The sequence below is a fragment of the Elephantulus edwardii genome, unplaced genomic scaffold, assembly GCF_000299155.1.
Source record: "Elephantulus edwardii isolate Elephantulus edwardi_28Jun2011 unplaced genomic scaffold, EleEdw1.0 scaffold00115, whole genome shotgun sequence".
Lineage (NCBI taxonomy): Eukaryota > Metazoa > Chordata > Mammalia > Macroscelidea > Macroscelididae > Elephantulus > Elephantulus edwardii.
Genome location: NW_006399865.1, coordinates 9,659,205 through 9,679,421, shown reverse-complemented (window position 1 = coordinate 9,679,421; position 20,217 = coordinate 9,659,205). Strand labels below are relative to the sequence as shown.

The 20,217-nt window shown below is 45.8% G+C and overlaps 1 protein-coding gene across 1 annotated transcript in view; it reads left to right on the top strand.

The window, feature by feature from the left end:
• Window positions 1-247, top strand: part of CTPS2 (CTP synthase 2) — a 107,762-nt gene extending 107,515 nt beyond the window's left edge. The window contains exon 16 of the mRNA XM_006892430.1: window positions 99-247. Within this exon, the coding sequence (XP_006892492.1) occupies window positions 99-247 (149 nt within the window). The remainder of the gene's footprint in view (window positions 1-98) is intronic.
• The last annotated feature ends 19,970 nt before the right edge of the window (window positions 248-20,217 follow it).

The window sequence follows — 20,217 nt, the reverse complement described above, 5'->3', positions numbered from 1 at the left end:
GTTCATGACCATTTCATGAGTTTTGAATCTAAAAATAAGACCTTGAAAGCAGTTTCCGTTTTTCCATCTCAACTGCATCATGCTTGTTCTCATTTCAGATCATCCTTATTTTGTTGGTGTCCAATTCCATCCTGAGTTTTCTTCTAGGCCGATGAAGCCTTCTCCTCCATACCTGGGGCTGTTACTTGCAGCGACTGGGAATCTGAATAACTTTGTGCAGCAGGGATGCAAGCTGTCGTCCAGGTAAGCAGCAGCTTCTGTCTCTTATGGAAGACTCCACTCGCTCAGTGCTTCAATGTCTGCGTCACTCACAGGATTTAATATCATTGTGGTAGAATGTTTTTTTAAAGGATCACTTTTTTATTTTTAGAAATACCATTTTGATAGGTTAAAAAGTGGGGATTTTCTTTCCTTGTAACTATGTGTGAAAAAGATGTTTAGTGGCTATTTGTTTTATCAGTAGCTTGTTCATATCTTTTACCTACCCTCCCTTCGCCCCCCCCCCCCGGTACTTTAAAAAGGAAAAATTTGGTTTTATTCTCTTTTTTTTTGTCTTATTTTTTTTATTTTATTGGGAAAACCATAATGGGGGTACAGGGAGGTGAGGGTTGGAGGCAGAAGGGTGAGGATGGGCAGGGATGCAGTTGCAGAGCTACACAATTTGGTTGGTGGGGGGAGCAGGTGAAGGAAATGAAAAGGATCCAGTGGGGACCAGATGCTACGGGGGAATGGTAAGCATTTTCCAATGGCAATTAAACCAACTGTCTTTTGATTTGGGAACTAGATGCAGACTCTCTGGCTTCTTCATGCTGAACAGGGGCGTTGATGTGAAGGGGGAAAGGGAGGACGCTTTATCACCTTACTGGTGGTCTTGGGTTACAGCTGCTTGCCTTCTTCTTCTGTTAAAAGATACTTTCCTGTCATTTGCTCCCCTCTGGACTGCAAAGTGTTTTCCCAGGTGGGTCCAGTGGGCTGGTTGAACCCAGAGACTCCATCCTCCTTTGCTTCCTTAGCTGGCAGTTGTATTTCCTTTTTGTCACTGGCACTGGGTTCAGGGTCAGGTCTAGAGTAAAACTCAGTGTTAAGGTTACCTATAGGAAAGGGAGCAAACCTAGAGAGAACAAACTTGTGAGTCTACCCTCCCTTTTGCAATTACATTTTTCCCCCCTTACTTACTGTAAACTCTTTATGTGTAAACGAAATCCTTTGTTAGGTTGCATATATTTGTGCCAAGTGATTTCGGTTTTTCTTTTAAGTTGTGAACAGTAGTTTATATTTTCCCAACAGAGTTTTACATACTTGTATAGGTAAATCTTTTCTGGATTGATTCATTGACTGGTGTAATCAGGATGGATGTGTCAGAGGCCATGTGATTGGCACAGGATAGAGCAGGGTTTAGGGCTGTTGTACATAGGGTCGCTATGAGTCACAAACGACTCGACGGCACATAACAACAACAGATTCTGCCTCAAGACCATCCCTAAAATTTTTTTGAAACTGTTATAGTTTGAATTTTAAAGTCTAAGTCACTAATCTATATAGACCTTGTTTTTGGTATAGTTTGTGCAGTAACGATCAGATTTGTTTTCTTCCCCAGATGATTAAACAATCAGAGATTTTGATTTTGTTCCATTGATGGTTTCATCAGTTCTACTGGAACTATTTCTTTCTCATTGTGTTATTGAAAATAAAGCCTTTTCTAACTCTACTCTCATTATTATTTTGAAAGAATGTTTTTATCTATTTCACCAGATTAACTATAGAATTATTTGTAAAAATCAGGTGCAAATAAAAAGTCCTTTCATATTTTAATTTAATTTTACAAAATTTAAATATTAGTTTGGGTGAACTTTTTTTTTCACTCAGGATTATTACATATATTAATCTTGAAAGTCAAAGGAAAGGAACGATCCAGAATAGAGTCATCTCCGATCCATGCCAACCCCGTGTGTGTCAGAAGTCGAACCTCACTCCATAAAGTTTTCAGTTGGTAGCTTTTTGGAAGTAGATTGCCTGGACTTTCTTAGAAGTGGCCTACCAGGCTCCTGTGGCTCTGCTTAAGGGATTTCCTCTGAAGGAAGCGGTTCCTATGTCCTGAGGCTGCGTGGCTTCAGCAGCAGACTGGCCATTACAGTGCGGTCCCATGTTGGATGTGTCCCAGCCACTAGTAGCCTCTATTATTTCAAGTGCCCAGTGAGGTGGCTGGGAGGAAGAATTGAGACCTAACTAGCAGCAACTGAAGGAGAAATTCTAGTTTGCTTTCTGAGGATGGCTTTATGTGCCTGCTCTGCAGCCCGCTTGGTTCCTTCCACCTGGGGCTGGTGGACTCTGGGTCAAGCTCCCTGGCAGTTTCTGAGAAGGTCACTTGCTCGTGACTCCTGAGTGAGCTACAGTGTGTCTCTGAGAGAAGAGGAGAGACCTCTTAGTGAAAGCCCGACGCTGGTACTAGAATGCCAGCTAGCTAATGTGGCTTCCGTGGACTTAGTGGTCCCAAGCTGGTGCATTCCTCAAGGGCAGGCACCATGTGCCTTACCTTTGCCTTCAGCTCCCTCACATGCAGGGATGGTTTGCTGCCTGTTACAGGGATAATTGTAGGTTGCAGGGGAGAGTGAATCTAATCTACTCTTGGTGTGGGATCAGTGGATGGTAGTTAACATGTTGAGTTGCTGACTGAAAGTTGGAGGTTCAAGTCCTCCAAAGGCTTGATGATCTTTATGATCTTTGGAAAAATCAGCCCTGGAAAACACTATAGAGTAAATTTTTATTCAGACACACCCAGGGGTCTCCAAGAGTCAGGCTTGATTCCATGGCCCCTGATTTAATCTTGACACGTTGCAAGGGGTTTTCCAACCAGGAACATGCCCATGAATTAATCCTCTAACAGATACCAGCATTCTAGAGGAACCTTGGCTTCAGCTCCTCTCTGCCCGGCTCTATGGGGTGAAGCAGTGTCCAAAGTAGAGGCTGGCTTGGACCGCCAAGATCTAATGGGAAATGGGTTGGGCTGTATTTCTGCCAAACAAGATTACAGCCTATAATCAACCATAAGCAAATGTGACAAGGAATAGCAAGGCTAGAATAATGTCTTCCTTCCTCCAGCATTGGCTCTGATGGCATTTAACTGTGTGGCACGTGTGGACCACTTTAAAGTGCAGCTTGTAAAAATCCTTGGCTTTGGATACGTGCACCTGAGCCATCGTCCCTGCACTCTGCACGGTGGGAACATCCATCGCTCAGTGCCCTGGCAGTTGCAGGAAGAATATTGTTTGGGGATCTCTAACTCGTGAGCTAGCTGCATTCCCAGCTGCTCTGTTATCTCCAGAATGGCTGGAGTTAGGAAGACTGAGTCTACTGGCTTTTAGGCTTGTTGAAGAGGCATAGCCATTTTAAGGTATTACAGTTTTTTTATGTTTTTATAAGTTTTTCAAAAGTCTGTGCAAAAAGCAAACCCAGGGTCTTGGTTCTGAGGTTCCCAAGACCACCCAGGCATACCATCAACGTGTTTGCTAGGAGGCTGCAGGGTGTAGTTTTACTCACGTCTGAGATTTGGTCCAGTGAGGATGCGCAGCTGTGTGGGTAAGGGGGGACGACATGGGTGGAGTCTGGAGGTGCCCACCGCCAGGCTCTCGCCGTCCTCTTCGAGGTCTCTCAGAGCTGACCCTCCCGGCAGCAGTGCTAATGCAGCCACATGCATGAGATATTTTTGCCCAAGGGAGCCTGCTTGGGATGTAGGAGCTTTTATGGAGTCACACGGGCCTTTTCTGCCCAGCAACCACCAAGAATCCGGCCTCCCAGCAGGAAAGTGAGTGTTCACCATTAATCATCACTGTCCAGACATTGAAGGCCCAGTGAAACGACCATATCAGTTAGCAAGGGAGAGAAGGTGCTGAAGGCCAAGTTCCCAGTCATCCACTGAGGCCTAAGCCTGCCTTTGAGCACGGCCTTCGGGAGGTAGCAGCCTCAGATCTTCTGCATTCACTTTGTGTGTGTGTGTGTGTGTGTGTGTGTGTGTGTGTCTAAGTCTAGCATACCATTTTTAGAAGAAACAGCTCCAGTAGGAAATGATGGCCTATCAAGTAAATAATCTTGGTTTTTGGCTGCTATCTTCTTTGTTAGCTCAGCATGATTTGTCCCTAGTGTAAAAGGTAAACACAGATTGGCATGGCCTGGCGGGCATATAGCATAACAGAGTTTCCGTTATGCTGTCTCTAGAATTCTATTTTTAAGTAACCGAGAAGGAAAGAGGACCTGGAGCTAAATGCCATGGATTGTTTAGCACAGGTGTCTCTCTGGCTGCCCCTCAAAGTCTTAGCTTCTCCACCTCCAGTTGGGGAACAACGTCTGGTTTCTCCAGTGCTGGTTTTGACTAGCTTCTCCATGTGTCAAGTCAGAGAAAACCTCACATTTTTAGGTAGTGTATGTTCTCTATCAAAGAGTTCTGGGGACAGAGGATAGGCACTCAGCTGTTAACCTAAACATTGGCGGTTTGAATTCACCGGCTGCTTTATGGAGGAAAGATGGGATCCCAGGGATCGAACTTGACTTCACAGCACTCAACAATACCATTAAGAGTATAAGGCCAACATCCTGACCTAGTGTAGACGGGATGCTTAGTGCTGACTGAAAGATGAATCTGTGAAAGCACCAACTGCACCACCACGGTCTTGTGATCATTTGCTGCTGCAACCTGACCTTGTATGCTTAATTAGCTCCGTTGCACCCAGCAACACACACACACGGGCTTTTGGCTCTTTGACTGTGGTTGAAGGAGCCCTGGTGACACAGTGGTTAAGTGCTGTGCTGCTAACTGAAAGGCCAGCATTTCAAGGCCACGAGCTGCTCTGCGGGAGGAGGATGTGGCATTCCGCTTCCACCCTGGAAATGCTCCGGAGCACTGGCCTGCGAGTCTGCCTGGCCTCCGCACCAGGGGAGTCTGTTCTATGTCAGAGCGCAGACACTTCAGTGAGATGCAACCAGCGGTTCAGAGAAGTTCCGCGCTTTGGCGGAAATAGGATTTTCACATATAAAAAACCGAATCCTGGCAACTTTGAGTAGCATTTTACACTGGGTTTCAGGATCCCAGCTTCCATCTTAGCCAAGACCTCGTGTGGAGAGACACTTTCTTCTCGTGGAATAGGACACAGGCTGGTGCCAGCTGACAGGAAGTTCCCCGCGGAGTCCCTATAATTGCTTGACTGTTTCTGGCCCAACCCACAGTTGAAAGGGCTTATCAGCTGAGAACACAGCTGGAGCCTGTTTCACCCCTTCCTCATTCCCTGTGGATGCTGAGCTTCCAAGTCGGCTCTGGCCTTTGCTCAGTCCCTTTCCCGATGCAGTTTTCTTTGAGTCCCTACAGTGGTCCGGGACAGAGGGGACCTATTTCCTTCTCCAGTGTCTCTATGCTCTCTTCTGTAACTACTGGACATTTCCTTAAGTGACCTGCTGCCTGCCAGCCTGGCAAGACTTTATTCGTTTCTTTTTCTTTCTAGAAATAGCACTTCAGAAGAACTGGAAAATAGGAAAAATAAACACACATAAACCCATCAGCATAACATAGGTCCTGTGATATTTTCCAGTATTTCTTGCTAGTTTGTGTCTCCAGGTGACTCCATGGTTCTAATCTTAACAGTGAGAATGTATATATTCTCACGATTCTATGTATTTATAATTTGCAACTCTTCATTGAAAGCTTTCAAACCTGTGGAAAGCAGGAAAGAATGGCACTGTGTATTTTCACTTGTTTGTTGTTGTTCAGTGCTGTCAGGTTGACTAAGATCCTATGACCCTATAAACAAGAGAGCAAAACCTTGTCCTATCCTGTACCATTGGAAATGCTCAAGGCCATTGTTGTAGTCACCGTTTCCTTAATTATTGTCATTTCACCACGTTTGCTTTTGTGGGTCTGCATGAACTTATTGCTGAATCACTCACACAAACATCATTCATGTATAGTCAACTTGATGGCACCTAACAACAATTACAAAAGGCTGTGTCTGAATGTAATAGCTTGCCTCTGGAAACCCTGTGAACCTGGAGAAAGAATGAAATTCACACAAATGTTGAGGACTTTTGTTCACAGGGTTGCTATGAGTTGCCTGTGACTCGATGGCACTTAACACCACCACCACCACTACCACCAGCACCACATTCCCCTAAGCTGCTTGATATTTGTACCTTTTAATGGCCCGGTGGCCAGCATACTCACGCAACACATTGCATTCCTTAGTGTTTATGCTAGGCCAGCCACCATGCTGGGTGCTGGGGAATCGAGTGGGGGCTGTGATTCCCCTGCTTAGTCCCCATCCTGGAGGACTTTCGGGGGTGATAGGTCAGTTCCCAAGAATGTGGTGAAAGCTGTGGACCTAGTTCCTGGAATGCGACAGGGACACTAAATAAGGAATATTGTTGTCTGGTGTTGGTAACTTAACTTCCTCCATCACCTGTCCATCCTCTGTCGTTTAAGGGACGGAGCCCAGCCTAGGGAAGAGCCCAGACCTGCCTCAATCCCAGTGGCACGGGACATAGCAGATCAGAGTTCAGCCCTGTTCTACGGTGGCAGCCAGAGGTTGCCTCCTGTGTCTCAGGATTAGAGCTCGCCTTAGGGTAGCCATCACCACACTGTGGCCCAACTGCCAGCCCACGATCAAGCAAGCGTAGAGTCAGGCCCTCTGGATCCCCGATGGAATCCATCTCGTCCTCCCGTGCTGTCTGTGTGTCTCTGGGAGTGTGGCCAACATTGAGCTCAAAGACAGCTCTTTATTCCTCTAGCTGGCGGTGACCTCGTTTCTCTGTGCATCGTTCCCTTTATCAAAAGGGGATGGTGTTAGTTAACATTTCACACAGTGGTAATGAAGGCAAAGTTTGTACTAACTGCAAAGTGCCTGGTCCGCTATTATTTTATTATTGTTGGGTAGCAGGAGTGGCATCCACTTCCTAAACAACACGCCTCTGGGAACTTCATGAACCTTGAGAAAAGACGATAGTTGTACAAAGGCTTCAGGTCTTTTGTTCATAGGGTCTCTTTGAGTTGTGCTCGACTCGACGACAGTCAAACACAACAGTAGTAACTTGCCCTTAGTTCAGGTCTCCTTTATCTCTTGCCTTCTGCAAAGCCGCCTAGTTGGTTTCAGTGCCTCCTGCTTTTGTCCCCACACTTCACATTGCAGCCTGCTGTCACTGTGACCTCATGTCTGTTCCCTTGGGCCTTATAATGGCCTCCTGGCTTCTCTTGGTTCACAGTGTGGCATGTATGCGATGCTTGATGGCTTCGTTTCTGCTGGCAGTGCTTTCTTGACTCTTGATAAACATCCCTGAACCCTTGAGCAGGCGAGGAAGAGCAGCCCGTGCCTTGCCAGCATGTTGGTTCATAGAACCGCCATTGACTGTGGGCCTTGGGCCAGCTGGTGGCTGGGCTTCAAGTGCATTGGCTGGAATTGAACTTGACACTCCCACACGGAAGGGAGATTGCTACCTCTGACCCACCAGTGTGCTTCCTTCCCTGGCACATCCACACCTCCCTGATGGATGGCGCTGCCTTCTCTTCAGCTCGGAGTGTGAGATGCATGCATCTAGGCTCTGTTCTGGTCCCATTCCAAGCCTGTAGCCGCCTGCCTTGTTCACTTGGGGATTGCACGGTTGATGATGCCAGGAGCCATTCTTGTACTAAAAAGTGCAAATATTTTGTTTCTGTGGGGACGGGAAGGACAAGTAGAGCATGTGCAAATTCTATTTGAGCCTGCTAATTGACGGGCATCTTAGTTTTCTAGGAACACCATAAGAAGCTACTTTAAAGAACAACAGTTTGTTGTTGAAAACTACCGTCGATTCTGACCCATGGCAACCCTCTCTGACAGAGTAGAACTGCCCCATAGGGTTTGGCCAGGCTGAAATCTTTACAGGACCAGATCACCAGATCTGCCTCTCAATGGGTGCCCTAGGTGGGTTTGAACTGCTAACCTCTGAGTTGACAGTCAAGCTCTTCACTATTGTGTCACTTGGCCTCACACAGTTTGGGTTAGGAGTCTTGACTTAAGGACACCGGCTCTCTGTTGCCATGGAGAATATGGTGTCAGCTCCTATAACCCTGCATCCCTCACATGCCTGCCCTAGCCCTGTGCTGTGAACATCTCCACTGCTCCTTTTGTTTAACTCAGGAGTGATTAGGGTTAGGTCATGGCCTGTGCTGATAATGGCCCCTTTTCCCAACAAAGAAAACCTTGTTCCCACACTCATGCGGACAGGTTGGGATTCCAACACGTGTTTTTTGCAGGGAGACACAATTCAGTGCACCACACCGGCTAATTTTGCCCTACTCTCCTCTCTTACACCCTATCCCCATCATCCTTTACTGTGAGGAGCAATTGAGATGGGGCTTTGTAAACGGATCATCGAAAACCCCTCCATTCACCCTTGGTCACAGTCAAAGCAAAATGCGAAGAGCCTTTGCTGCTTTCTTCTAAAACCGCTCTATTAAGCATCCTTTAAAACAGGCTCCTTTGAGATTGCTAGACTTCACCTCCATATACGGAGGTATTTTGGGTTGTTTTGTTTCTTTTTTATGGTGAGGTATTGTGAAGAAACCACATTTGAGCACACTTCCCTCGGGGATTACATTTAAGTTAAAAGGTGCTTCTGATTTATCAGAAGTCACTGTGGTGTTGATGATGAGGTGCCGGCCAGGAAGGGAGTTAATCGCTGGAAGACCGCTGTGCGTCAACGCCCTGCCTGGCGGTGGTCTGTCATTCCCCGTAAATGCAAAATGCATTCAGCATGCCTGAAATTTCATTCCATCACTCTTCTATTTTCTGGCTTCCAGGCACCCAGTGAGAAGGAAGGGAATTTAACAGTAACGAGACTTTGGGGAAAGCTGTGTGCATGGCAGCCTGTTTGAAAACATGCTTTCTCACCTGAAATCGATTTTAATATAAAGTATTATAAGAACTCATGCATGCTGGGAATCCTAACTGTGCTATTTAAAAATTTTTAAATTCTCATGACTTCTTTCTATTAATAGAGAAGAAACAGTTTAACAGTTGCCTTGGGTGAGTGTAAAAGGGGGAATAAATGAGTTATTATCAGACCCTGGTAGCATAGTGCGTAATACTACTACTAACCCAAAGGTTGGCAGTTCGAATCCACTAGCGGCTCCATAGGAGAAAGATGAGCAAAGTCCTGCTATAAAGATTTCCAGTTCCCCAGACTTGATGGAGGGGCACAGTGAGTCTGAAGTGACTTGGTGGCAGTGTGTTGAGCTATGAGCCTTTGGTCACATGCCGTCTCCCCGTGCCGGGCACTGACTAGAAGCTGTGAGCGAGGGCTCCAGTCGCCCGTCTCGGGAGAGCCTTTTGTCTGGGGGAGACCTGCATGTGGACTATTGCAGTCAGGTCTGCTAGGGAGAGTCGGTGCAGGGATAGTAGGTCCCCAGTGTCACTGTGTCATTTTTATTTTAGCTTGAGAGAGGCCCTTTGGCACTGCCCGTTGCTGTGCAGTGCGGCCTGGACACAAGCTTGTTGGTCTAGGGCAGTGCCAGGGGGATGGCTCGAATACCCTTGACCGTCATTTCCTCTGCCGTGGAGATGAATGAAACCTCTGAGTCTCTCTCCTTTGCTAGCTCTAACACGAAATGCTGCATGGAACCAAGAAAGATTGACATTTGTGTAGTGAGAAGGGTTAAAATACAGCCATTTGGGGGGACCACTTTTTCTTCTTGTAACATTCTTCATTATTCTTAAGTTTTCTTCATTGAAAATCCTTTTGTAACTGGAGAAGTGCTTTCTCCTGGAGTAAAATTAACTAGATTGCTTTGAAAGATACATATCTCATGTACTTTTTCTATCAAGTCTTAATCCATCCCCCCCACTCTCCTGTTCTGTAACATCACTCCCTCCCCCCATCTCTCTTTTCTGTAACTCATGTCCCCTTTTCTGGACTGAAAGCCAGGGAGGAGGATATGCAGGGAGAGAAGATCTGAACCAGAAAACAGATCTCCTTTCAGGGGCTCTCTACTGATAGCCAATGTGTTTAGTGTTAGTCTTTGTTTTCTAATCTGTCAGTATAGAATTTCCCCAGTCATCCCCTCTCCTCTCTTTTTTCTTTTTAAGTGGGTTTTTACTTGTTATAGACTTAAGATTTCTGCCAAGGTTTTAGATAAAACCCCAAACTGAGCCCATTGCAGGTGAGTTGATGCTGCCTCATGTTGACCCTGTAGACAGAGTAGGACTTCCCCACGGCCGTAAGTCCAGCCTGCCACGTCTTTCTCCTGTGGAGTGGCTTAGCCACTGTCCCGCCAAGAAAGTTTGGGCTGGAGATGGCAAGCCATCAGAACCCCCCCTGGCAGGGCCATTTCCATAGGTCAGGAGAACTCCGGGGGTCTTGTGGAGATGAGCAACGTGCTGATGTATCTGGAGCCCGTGCGGAGCCCATGACTAGGGTGAAGGTAGAATTGCAGGGCTATTTCGTGGGGAGGTGGATTTTTTTTTTTATTTTTTGTGAGTGTACCGTCAAATCAGATCTGACTGGTACAGGAGGAGATTGTCCCTCCTTTTCCCGGCAGAGCATCTGGTGGATTCGGACCATGTGCCTCTGGGATTGTAGTTGCAGCTTCTTGCCATGGGAGGTGGATTTTTAAGGGAGCCCACAAGGTGACATATATGTCAGTCAGCCAAAAAGCCCTAGCCCACTGGCATGGAGTCAGGTCCAGTGTGTTCCTATCCAAGGCTATAAATCGCCCTGGGACGAGACTGCTCCTCTTTCTCCCTTGCTATGTTGCTAGACTGAGTTTGAATACTTTCTGTGACTCTGGAAGTAGTCTGAGCACCCTCTATATTTCTAATTAGACGAGAGCATCACTGTGAAGCCTTTCTCTTCAACTTGGACCTATAAGAAGCAGATATGATTTCAATATATTGTTCTTCCCCATTTACCACTGAGTGGGGGTGTCTCTTGGTCTTGAGCTAATATGTATGTCCTACGTCCTAATGATCAATCCCCAAGTTCAGGATCCCTCTGGATGCCTGACCGTGAGATGAACACCTTCTCCATAACGGAGGAGCCTCTGCAGACACAGAAAAGGCTGGCAGTTGGCAAACACCGTCAGGACTCCGCCACGACATCCACTGTCCTCTAGCCCTTTCATTCTGCCGAAGGAAGCGGCCATCATCAGGAAGAGGACAGATGGAAATAGTCTGTCTGCTTACCGCCTGTGCTCTTTTATGTGTCTCATTGCCCTTGAGAACAAATTGAGGTCAGGAGAATTGGGACTGAGTGATGCTCAACTCTAAATGAGTTAGGATTTAGGTCCAAGGATGACAAGAGTGAGGTAGTGCCTGCGGTATCAGGCTGCTAACCAAAAGATCAGGAGTTCAAATCCTCCAGCTGCTCCCAGGGAGAAAGATGGGCAATGTTACACCATAAAGATGGACAGCCTTGGGAAGCCAGAAGAAGATCTCTGTGTGTCAGAATCGACTCAGTGCCAGTGGGCAAGGGGTAATGACAGGAGCAGATGGGAGAAGAGTCCGTCTGCTCTGTTTCTTACTTAAACTTAATTTGTTAATCTAATCCTTCTCTTCGAAAGCAAACGACCAGTAATGAAAGGAAGGAGGGCCATCTCTGCTTGTAAGACTCCTGTCTTCAGAAGCTTGTACATTTCCATCTAAATTGGAACGCATTTAAAAATTTTTAGTGTAAGTCACTTCTAATTTAAGGTGAAAGCAGGCCCTCCGTTCCTCTGGCAAAAGGAGGCCTTTGTGTGTGGTTGGACTAGCCTCTCCCTGTAGGGATTAGAAACGAATATTAAACTGTTCCTTAGTGTTTTTCCTAGATGGGGTGAACCATGGAAAGTGTTCAAGATTGTGTGCTAAAGTTTACTTCCTCTTTTGCTCTAGTGACAGGTACAGCGATGCCAGTGATGACAGTTCTTCAGAACCAAGGATATCTGATTTGGAAATCAAGTGAAACAGATCTGTGATTTGGAATACCGGGGACCGCCAGAGAAGGTACTGCAGAATGAAGGTTTTGTTCATTTTCTAGACAACCTGGAATAAATCTTGGTTGTGGGATGTGTATCTCACAGGCTTCTCTTCCTTCAGGACACTTCCAGAGTTAGCTGGAGAGACCTGGCAGCTGATGGAGCTCGGAGCCAGGCCACAGAGTTGGCATTTGGGGACTAAATTGAGACTGAGAAATGCATATTCAGAGAGCTAGTGGTTAGAGTTGTTATAGTCTAGACTATACTGATTTGACCTATTTTAGCCTAGGTCAGAGGTTGGTTAACTTTTTTCAGTTAAGGACCAGTTAGTAATTCTATTAGGTTTTGGGAGCCAGAGGATTGGTCTTCAAAGCACTACTCAACCCAGCTATAGCAGCCACAGCCAAGGCGACCCGGAGTGGCTACATGACAAGAAAACTTTGCTGGCAAAAACCATTTCCTGATCCCTCATCTAGGCCACTCTTGGAAAAGCAGATTTCCCTGGACGTGTAGAAAGCATACCAGGATTCTCTTTGTTTACAGGAGAGCTTGGTTTCCAAGGGCAGCTTAGTTCTCCCCTGCAGCTCTGGTTTGCGTTAGCAGAGAGGAGAGCAGAGCGTGATTGAATTTACGTGGAGAGCCAGACACAGCCGGGATGCCCATGGGGGCTGCAGCGGGCTTGGATGGGATGAGATGCTCCTTAGCGGGACGACAGGCTTCCGAGCACTTGCAGAGTGGGAAATCTCTTCAGATTGTACTAAGGGCCAGGGATTCGTGCTTGCTCACTGGGGACAGCAAACTGGTGGCATCAAACAGAGCGCTCCCCGTGCACACCAAAACAGTGCAGACCTTGCTGGAGAGATGTTAAAGACTTGTGGGCTTCTTTTGTGGCGATTGCTAATACTTAGGTTCTTTGTATATCTTTTTTTTTTTAAAGTCTCCGAAGTGATTGAAGTAAGAATGAAGAAACTATCTGAAGAAATCACCTTGTAAAGGACTCTTGTCCAACCACTGTCTTTCCAGCAACATGGATGTAAAGCCTCCAGGGGAACAGACTAACTTCTGCTTCCACGATCAAGGACCATAGGGGCCACTTCTTTTTTCCTCCAGAGGTGATCTCGGTTATCACACACTCCCCCGTTGATTAAAGTTTTCCTGGCAACCTCACTGGGAGAGAGTGTGTGTGTTTTCTGTGACGTGCCATGATGTCAGGGTGACGGGCACAGGTCCTGGGCTGACACAGGTCCGGTGCTGTAACTAACTCTGGGTCAGAAATGAGTCACCCCTTGGCCAGGATCTCAGCTGCATACTGGGGTGCAGCCCAAGCTCACTTCAGGTTTTCATCTTGCTTATTCTCCTTTCTGCTAAAAGTAAAATGAAACACATCCAGCGTAGGAAGTGGCAAGTCAGGGTGCCAAAAACCTCAGCAATCAATCTCAATCAAGATCAATTTTATATATATTGCTTTTTTTCTCTCCTTTAAAAAAATCTGTACTGCAGAATAATTCCCATAAAGTACAATTCACCAAATTGGAGAAGCTGTTAGGATGATTCCTTCTCTCCCACCCCCATCCCTGGCAATCATCTATTTCCTTTGGCTTGAGGGAGTTACTCCTTATTCCAGACATTTCCCATCAGTGAAATCCTACAATATTTGTCCTTTTGTGACTACCTGACTTCATTCGGGAGGTTTTCAAGGTTCATTCACGGCACAGCCTGCTGGAGGACTCTGGTTCTTTTATGTATGTGTGTGAGGAGTTGAGCTGCCTGTGCTCTGTTGGGTAAAGATGGGGAGTCTCCTCCCTTGGGATTGACAACCCCTGAAAACCCACTGGAGGGGCAGCTGTGAGATCTAACTCGACAGCTCCTGACAATACAACGGCAGTCCGATGTGTGTTTCTATTACACCTGTTCATTGTTCATCTGTCGATGGACACCTTAGTGGTCTCCGCCTTTTAGCTATTGTGGCTGATGCTACAGCGAGCTTTGCTGGACATTTTTGTCCTTTTTGGGTTGCTGCTTCCAAGTCTGTGGGGTCTATACTTAGGAGGGCAAGTGCTGGTCACATGTTAATTCTATATTTCATTTTTTGAAGACTCACCAAACTTTTCCACAGCAGTGGTACCGTTTTACGCGCCCACATCCTTCTCAGAATTGGTTTTATGTTGTTGTTTTTTTTTAATACTAGCCACCCTACTGGGAGGAAGTTCTGGGGGGGGCTTAGTGGAGGGCTTTATCAAATCCTGGGGGCTCATTACACAGCTTCCATATCATATCATATATCATTACATATGTATTTTGGAGAAAACACAGTTTAATCCATGACAAGTACTGTCAATTTGGTTCTGACTCGTAATGACCTCATATTCAACAGAAGGCCACACTTCCTCGTCCTGCACCATCCCCAGAATTGTAACCATGTTTGTGACCATTGTTGCAGCCATCATTCTATGTCATTGAAAGATTTCCTCTGGTAGCCTAGTGGGTAAGGAGTTGGACTGCCAACCTGAAGTCACAAGGTTCGAATGCAGCAACTGCTCTGTGACAGATAGTTAGGCAATCTCCTCCTGTGCAATTTACTGGAGGGTCAGCTGTGGGTCAGTTCTGGCTCTACAGAACACAATAACAACCCTACTAAGTATGAATATATGTTGTTGTTTGCCATCGAGTCAAGGCCGACTCATAGCAACTCTATGAACAAAAGACCTAATGCCTTTCTATAGCTATCGTGTTTCTCCAAGTTTATAGAGTTTCCAGAATCTTGTGGTTTAGGAAGTGGATGCCACTCCTGCTTCCAAACCTGTTTTACAACTGGGAGCTCCTCCAAAAACTGTCCACAATGGGAAACCATTCTGGTATTTGATACCCCAATGGCACAAGGTTCAGCATCACAGCAACCCAGGTTACTTCATACAGCACATTGACAAAGAGTGCTATACATAGTGGAAGAATGGTCCTCCAGATAAAATAGCACTGTTTTATAATTAACATCATTTCTGTACATTTATAAGAGTTTGTAGAGTTTCCAGAAGCATTTAGCTAAGGAAGTGGATGCCACTCCTGCTTCCTAACATGAATCAATTTGGAAGCTCATCCAACCATTGTACATAATGGGAAACCATTATGATATTTTAACACGACTGTGGAATAGTGTTCAGCATCACAGCAACTCCAAGTTGTTCAGTACTTTTAATTGAGGTATAATTCATGCAAGAGAGTATTACAGGTAAGATAACAGAACATTTCAAGGTAAACAATTCAATGGCATTTAGTACATTCATGGTGTTGTGAACACCATTTCATCAACCAGGAAAGAGAAGCCCATCTACATTACACAGTCGCTCTCTGTTCCATCTCCTTTTAAGTCCCTGGCAACTACCAACCCCTTTGTTTGTTTGTTTGTTGATTTGTTTGTTTATTTTTGTCTCTCTGGCTTCAGCATTTCTGACTATGCTGCACAAATGGAAGCGTGTGTGATCCTTTGGGTCTGGCTTGTGTTAATTCAGGCAGCTCTGGTGACCTAGTCCATAGGGCGGTGCGCTGCTAATCCAAAGCCCTGCCTCTAGCAGCTGGAATCCACCCGCTGCTCCTTGGGAGGAAACTGGGCAGTCTTCTCCGCGCACATTGTCGTTGTGTGCCATCGAGTCTACTGTGACTCATAGCGATCCTATGAACCCTGCTCTATCCTGAGCCACTCTCATGGTTTCTGACACACCTACTCCCATTCCCCAAGTTATTGAGTCAATCTATCTCATCCAGGGTCTTCCTCTCCTGTGCTTTCCCCCTACCCTTCCAAGCATGATGTCCTTCTCCCAGGATGGACCTGTTTGTTCTCTTGGCAGTCCATGATGTGTTCAATACTCTAACAAAACAACTCGAAGGCATCAACTCGGCACTCTAGTTCAATGTTCAGAGTCTCTGACATCCATCTTGGTCTTTTCTTCCTCTTCTGTCTTTGTAATGACCTTTTGCATTCTTCAAGGATAATATTCTTGATATCCTCCCATAGCTCCTCAGGGGCCCAGGAATTAATGGAATACCACTCTCCACTCTCTGGAGAGGATGAAACCAGTTTATCCATTGGAGACAAGGATTTTGAAGCTCCATCTCACATACTTTGGGCATATTGCCAGGAGGGACCAGTCCCTGGAGAAGGACATCATGCTTGGGAGGGTCTAGGGTCAATTCAGGAGAGGAAGACATCGGATGAGATGGGCTGACAGTGACTGTGGCAATGGGCGTAGGTGTGATAGGGAAGTTGACTCACAATAGGGCAACGTTCAGAGCCATTGTTGATGGTGTCTCTGTGTTGTAGTGGGCTTTATGGCACCTAACAACGACGACTTACTCCTTGAAAGTACATCTTTTAAGAAGCATCAACAGTGGATCCATACATATGGATCTCACCTGATGGGATACACAGGAATGAAATCGACCACATCTGCGGAAAGACACAGTGAAGCCTTTTAGGCTGCTCCCTGGTGGTGGGCAGGCACCATCTGGTTCTTCTGGTCTCAGAGGCCTGGGTATTGCGATTCTAGTGGTCCATTCATCCTTTGGACTATTCACTTCAGTCCATCTCTGCTTTTCTTCCCTCTTCTTTGTTCCAAACAGGGAGAAATCAATAGCTGTGCCTCGGATGACTGCTCACAAGTTTGCTACTCACGAAAGTTGTTAGACTCTTGACTCAGAGCTAACCCATAGCCGAGCCTCTGGCAGGTCTTTAGAAACCACAAATCATAGGCGAGAAAACGGCCCATCTCGCTCTCTCACAGAGCAGCTGGTGGATTCGAACTGTGGGCCTTCTTACCACTGTGCCACCAGAGCAACCGTGCAATTTACTGCCTCTGCAAACCTGCCGGAGGGTCAGCTATGGGTCAGTTCCAACTCGAGGGTACACAGCAACATGTTTGAGGCTAGAATTCAGTGTTAACACAAAGTTGCGGTGTTTTGGTTTTCTTTATTTTAATTTTAACACAACTACAGGAAAGTTGTATTTTTAGTCTTTCATTCACTGTTGCACATTCACAATGTGGTCTTTTAAAGAAATAATGCAAAAAGGTCACTAAGGTGGGGAGGGGTGGGCAGGGAGAAAAGTGCAACAGTGAATGAATGGAAATCCTAAGACTCTGTAAACTTAAATCAAAATTAATTTTAAAAAAGTCACGAAGAAGGAAACATCAAATTTCTAAATAAAAACAGCATCACAGTGCACTTTTCTCACCTGCTCCAGTCCCTCCCCGCCAGTCACAGCACATACTTCCTAATTACCCCATGAATGCGCTTCCTGATACTAATTCAAATATGTTTTAACTGCTCAGTTAAGTTTTTTGTGTGCAGTGGTTTGTGACCTTTTAACTATTCTTTAGCCCTCTAAGGCGTCAGCGCATTATTTTAGAAAAAGCTTCGGAAAAATTGTCTCTACCAGGCACATGCAGACATAAAAGGAAAAATTCCGGGAAACAGAAATATTAAAGGCCTTGAGGGCTTCCACTGGAGAAAATGACAGCCTGCAGATCCAAAGAGGCTCTGAATCAAGGACCACGAGGTCGGTTAAAAGCTGGACTCTGGAGAGGGCCTGCAGGCTCGATTGGGGGCGGGGCGGGGGGGGGTGCCAGAAAGGCTCTTTCCTTAAGTGGAAGTTTTCCGTTTTAATGAACACACGTGCTCAAGTCGTCACACCTGCAACCATTTGACTAATGAATGTAAACAGGCCTAGAACGGAGTGCAGTTAAGACCAAAATTAAATCAACCTCTTGCTGTTGCCTCATCTTTGCTTCTGGAGCTTGGCACTTGGATGCCAGTGAGGCCCAGGAGGGCGGTAGCATGACAGCTTAGAATATGGGAGCAGTGGCATAGTTGGCACCCATGGGAAAGTTATGATAAATCCTTTCACTCATCAAATGAGCTACAGCAGGAGGCAGGGAGGGCCCGCACTGAGGCTGTGCTGGTGAGCAGTGGGCGTGCTTGGCCGAGATGGGCCGCGGAGAAACCAGGCTTTAAAGAGAGCTTAAGGAAGCTCTCGATTTAGGGTGCTGGTGAAGAATAGGGAGTAAACTGTGAACTACCAGGAGGACGAACACATCCATCTTACAAGAAGTGCAGCTGGAGTCAGTGGCCTCACTAGTGATGGAGTCACCCTGAGGTAAGTCGTGGGGTCACCCCCTCCCGTGGACTTCTTCCTGAATCACACAATGCAGAATCTTTCTCTCACTCAGTGCCACTGAGTTGGTACTAATTCATAGGGAGCCACCAGCAGGTTTTCAAGGCTGTAAATGTTGAGGGGAGATTCCCATCCTTCACCCTTGGAGCAGGTGGTGGATTCGAACCACCAGAGACTCGCAGCTTTTGAGTTAGGAGAGCAACTCAACACAGACACCTCCACCAGAGCTCCTTTACCAGTCCTTAGTCATGTTTATTATCAATTTTAGGCATCGAGTAAAATGTGATAAATACAGTTGTAAATGACTTAAATATTTATTCCTGTGCCCATCAAGTCGGAACCGACTCACAGCTGACCCTCCGGGAGGTTTTCAGAAGCTGTAAATTTTAAGAGCAGAGATTGCCCATTTTTCTCCCGTGGAACAGCTGGTAGATTTGAACTACCTACCTTTGGGTTTTACCCACTAGGCCACCAAGCTCCCTTGTTATTGGAATACTAACATTTGTTTTGCAAGATCTGACATGTTATTAGAAACTGAGCAAATAGTCACTTTGATTTTTCTCCTTTTTCTTTAAACACTACTTTATTCTCAAAATAGTTATTGACATAGGTTCAGAAATGCTAGTTACCTCAATACTGTAACGAAAACACCAGAAAATGTTACAAAAGCAGCAACTATTAAAAACATGGGCAGCAAGGACAGGCCGTGTTTGTAGTTCTTGCACACATGGTTCAAAGTGTCATTATAATCAAGTTATGGAATGACAGCTCTGGTCTGATCCCATTAGAAAGTTGAAAATATAAATGAGCATGGGGTTTTAATCTTATAACCATATGGATACCTACAAGTTGGCTTTGTGAAAAAAGGTTTCAGTTGTTACACCTACAGGGATATTTTAATTAGAAATGAATTTCTGCTGAAACACTGCACAGAATTTCTCTAGCCAGTAATTTTGGTTTCACCTGGTGCAGTCTGCAGCCTGTCCTTAACACCATCCCACTCCTATCCGACCAGTGACACATTTGGCCAGAATCCTCCCAGGAAGCTAAAATGGGGAAACTGTTACTTTAGACATGGTGTCGGGATTGGTGTCTAGATGAAGGACATCGTGATTGATAAAGTCAAAACTCAAACTCATTGCTCTCAAGTTGAAACTGTCTAATACCTGATCCTCCAGCAAATTTTCCCAGGCTGCACATTGCACGGGATCATTCTTCCATGAAGCATCTGGTGGATTTGAACCTCTTTGCCTTTGAGTTGGAAGTCAAACTCTTTTCTAGGCTTCCAGAGCTTCCTCTTGGTGGAGCAGAGGGTCGGGTGCAAGGGGAGCGAGTGGAAGGAAAACCTTGTAATGTGAAAGATTAATACAGTGGCGACACCAATGTCTTCCAATATGACAAGGACTTTGAGGATGGCGCAAGGCCAGGAAGTGCTTTGTTCTGTCAAACATAGGGTCACTGTGAGTTAGAACTGATTTGATGGCACCTATCATGGATTGAATTGTGCCCCCCAAAATACACATATGTAATGATACCCCATGGTCTGATAAACCTTCTATTTGTAGGAGGATTAAGAGTGGCATACAGCACCCCTTTTATCTCAGCACAGCCCTGATGTAAAGGAAATGTACTTTTTGAGAAAGAAGTTGTTGAGCTGCATGGAAAATTCATTTCACCCACAATTTTTTAATTGCCAGAAAGATGCTAGATAGTGGGGATACAAGGGTGATTTAGAGCCTCTGTTCAGAGAACTCGATTTTTTATAGGGGCAGACAGGGAGACATTCACATACATAGTCACATCTGAAATTTTTTTGTCTTGTTTTATTCATTTTGTGTGTGTGTGTACCGTCAAATCCGATCTGACTGGAACAGGAGGAGATTGCCCCTCCTTCTCCAGCAGAGCATTTGGTGGATTTGAACTGCGTACCTCTGGGATTGCAGTGCAGCTTCTTGTTACTAGGCCACCAGAGCTCCCTACATCTGAATTTTTTAAGAGCCCTTCAACACAAGAGTTTGAATAATGTCATTGCATCTTATTGGGGAGTGACATGTAAGGAGAGCTTTTCATGTGATCAAGAGAAGTAGCA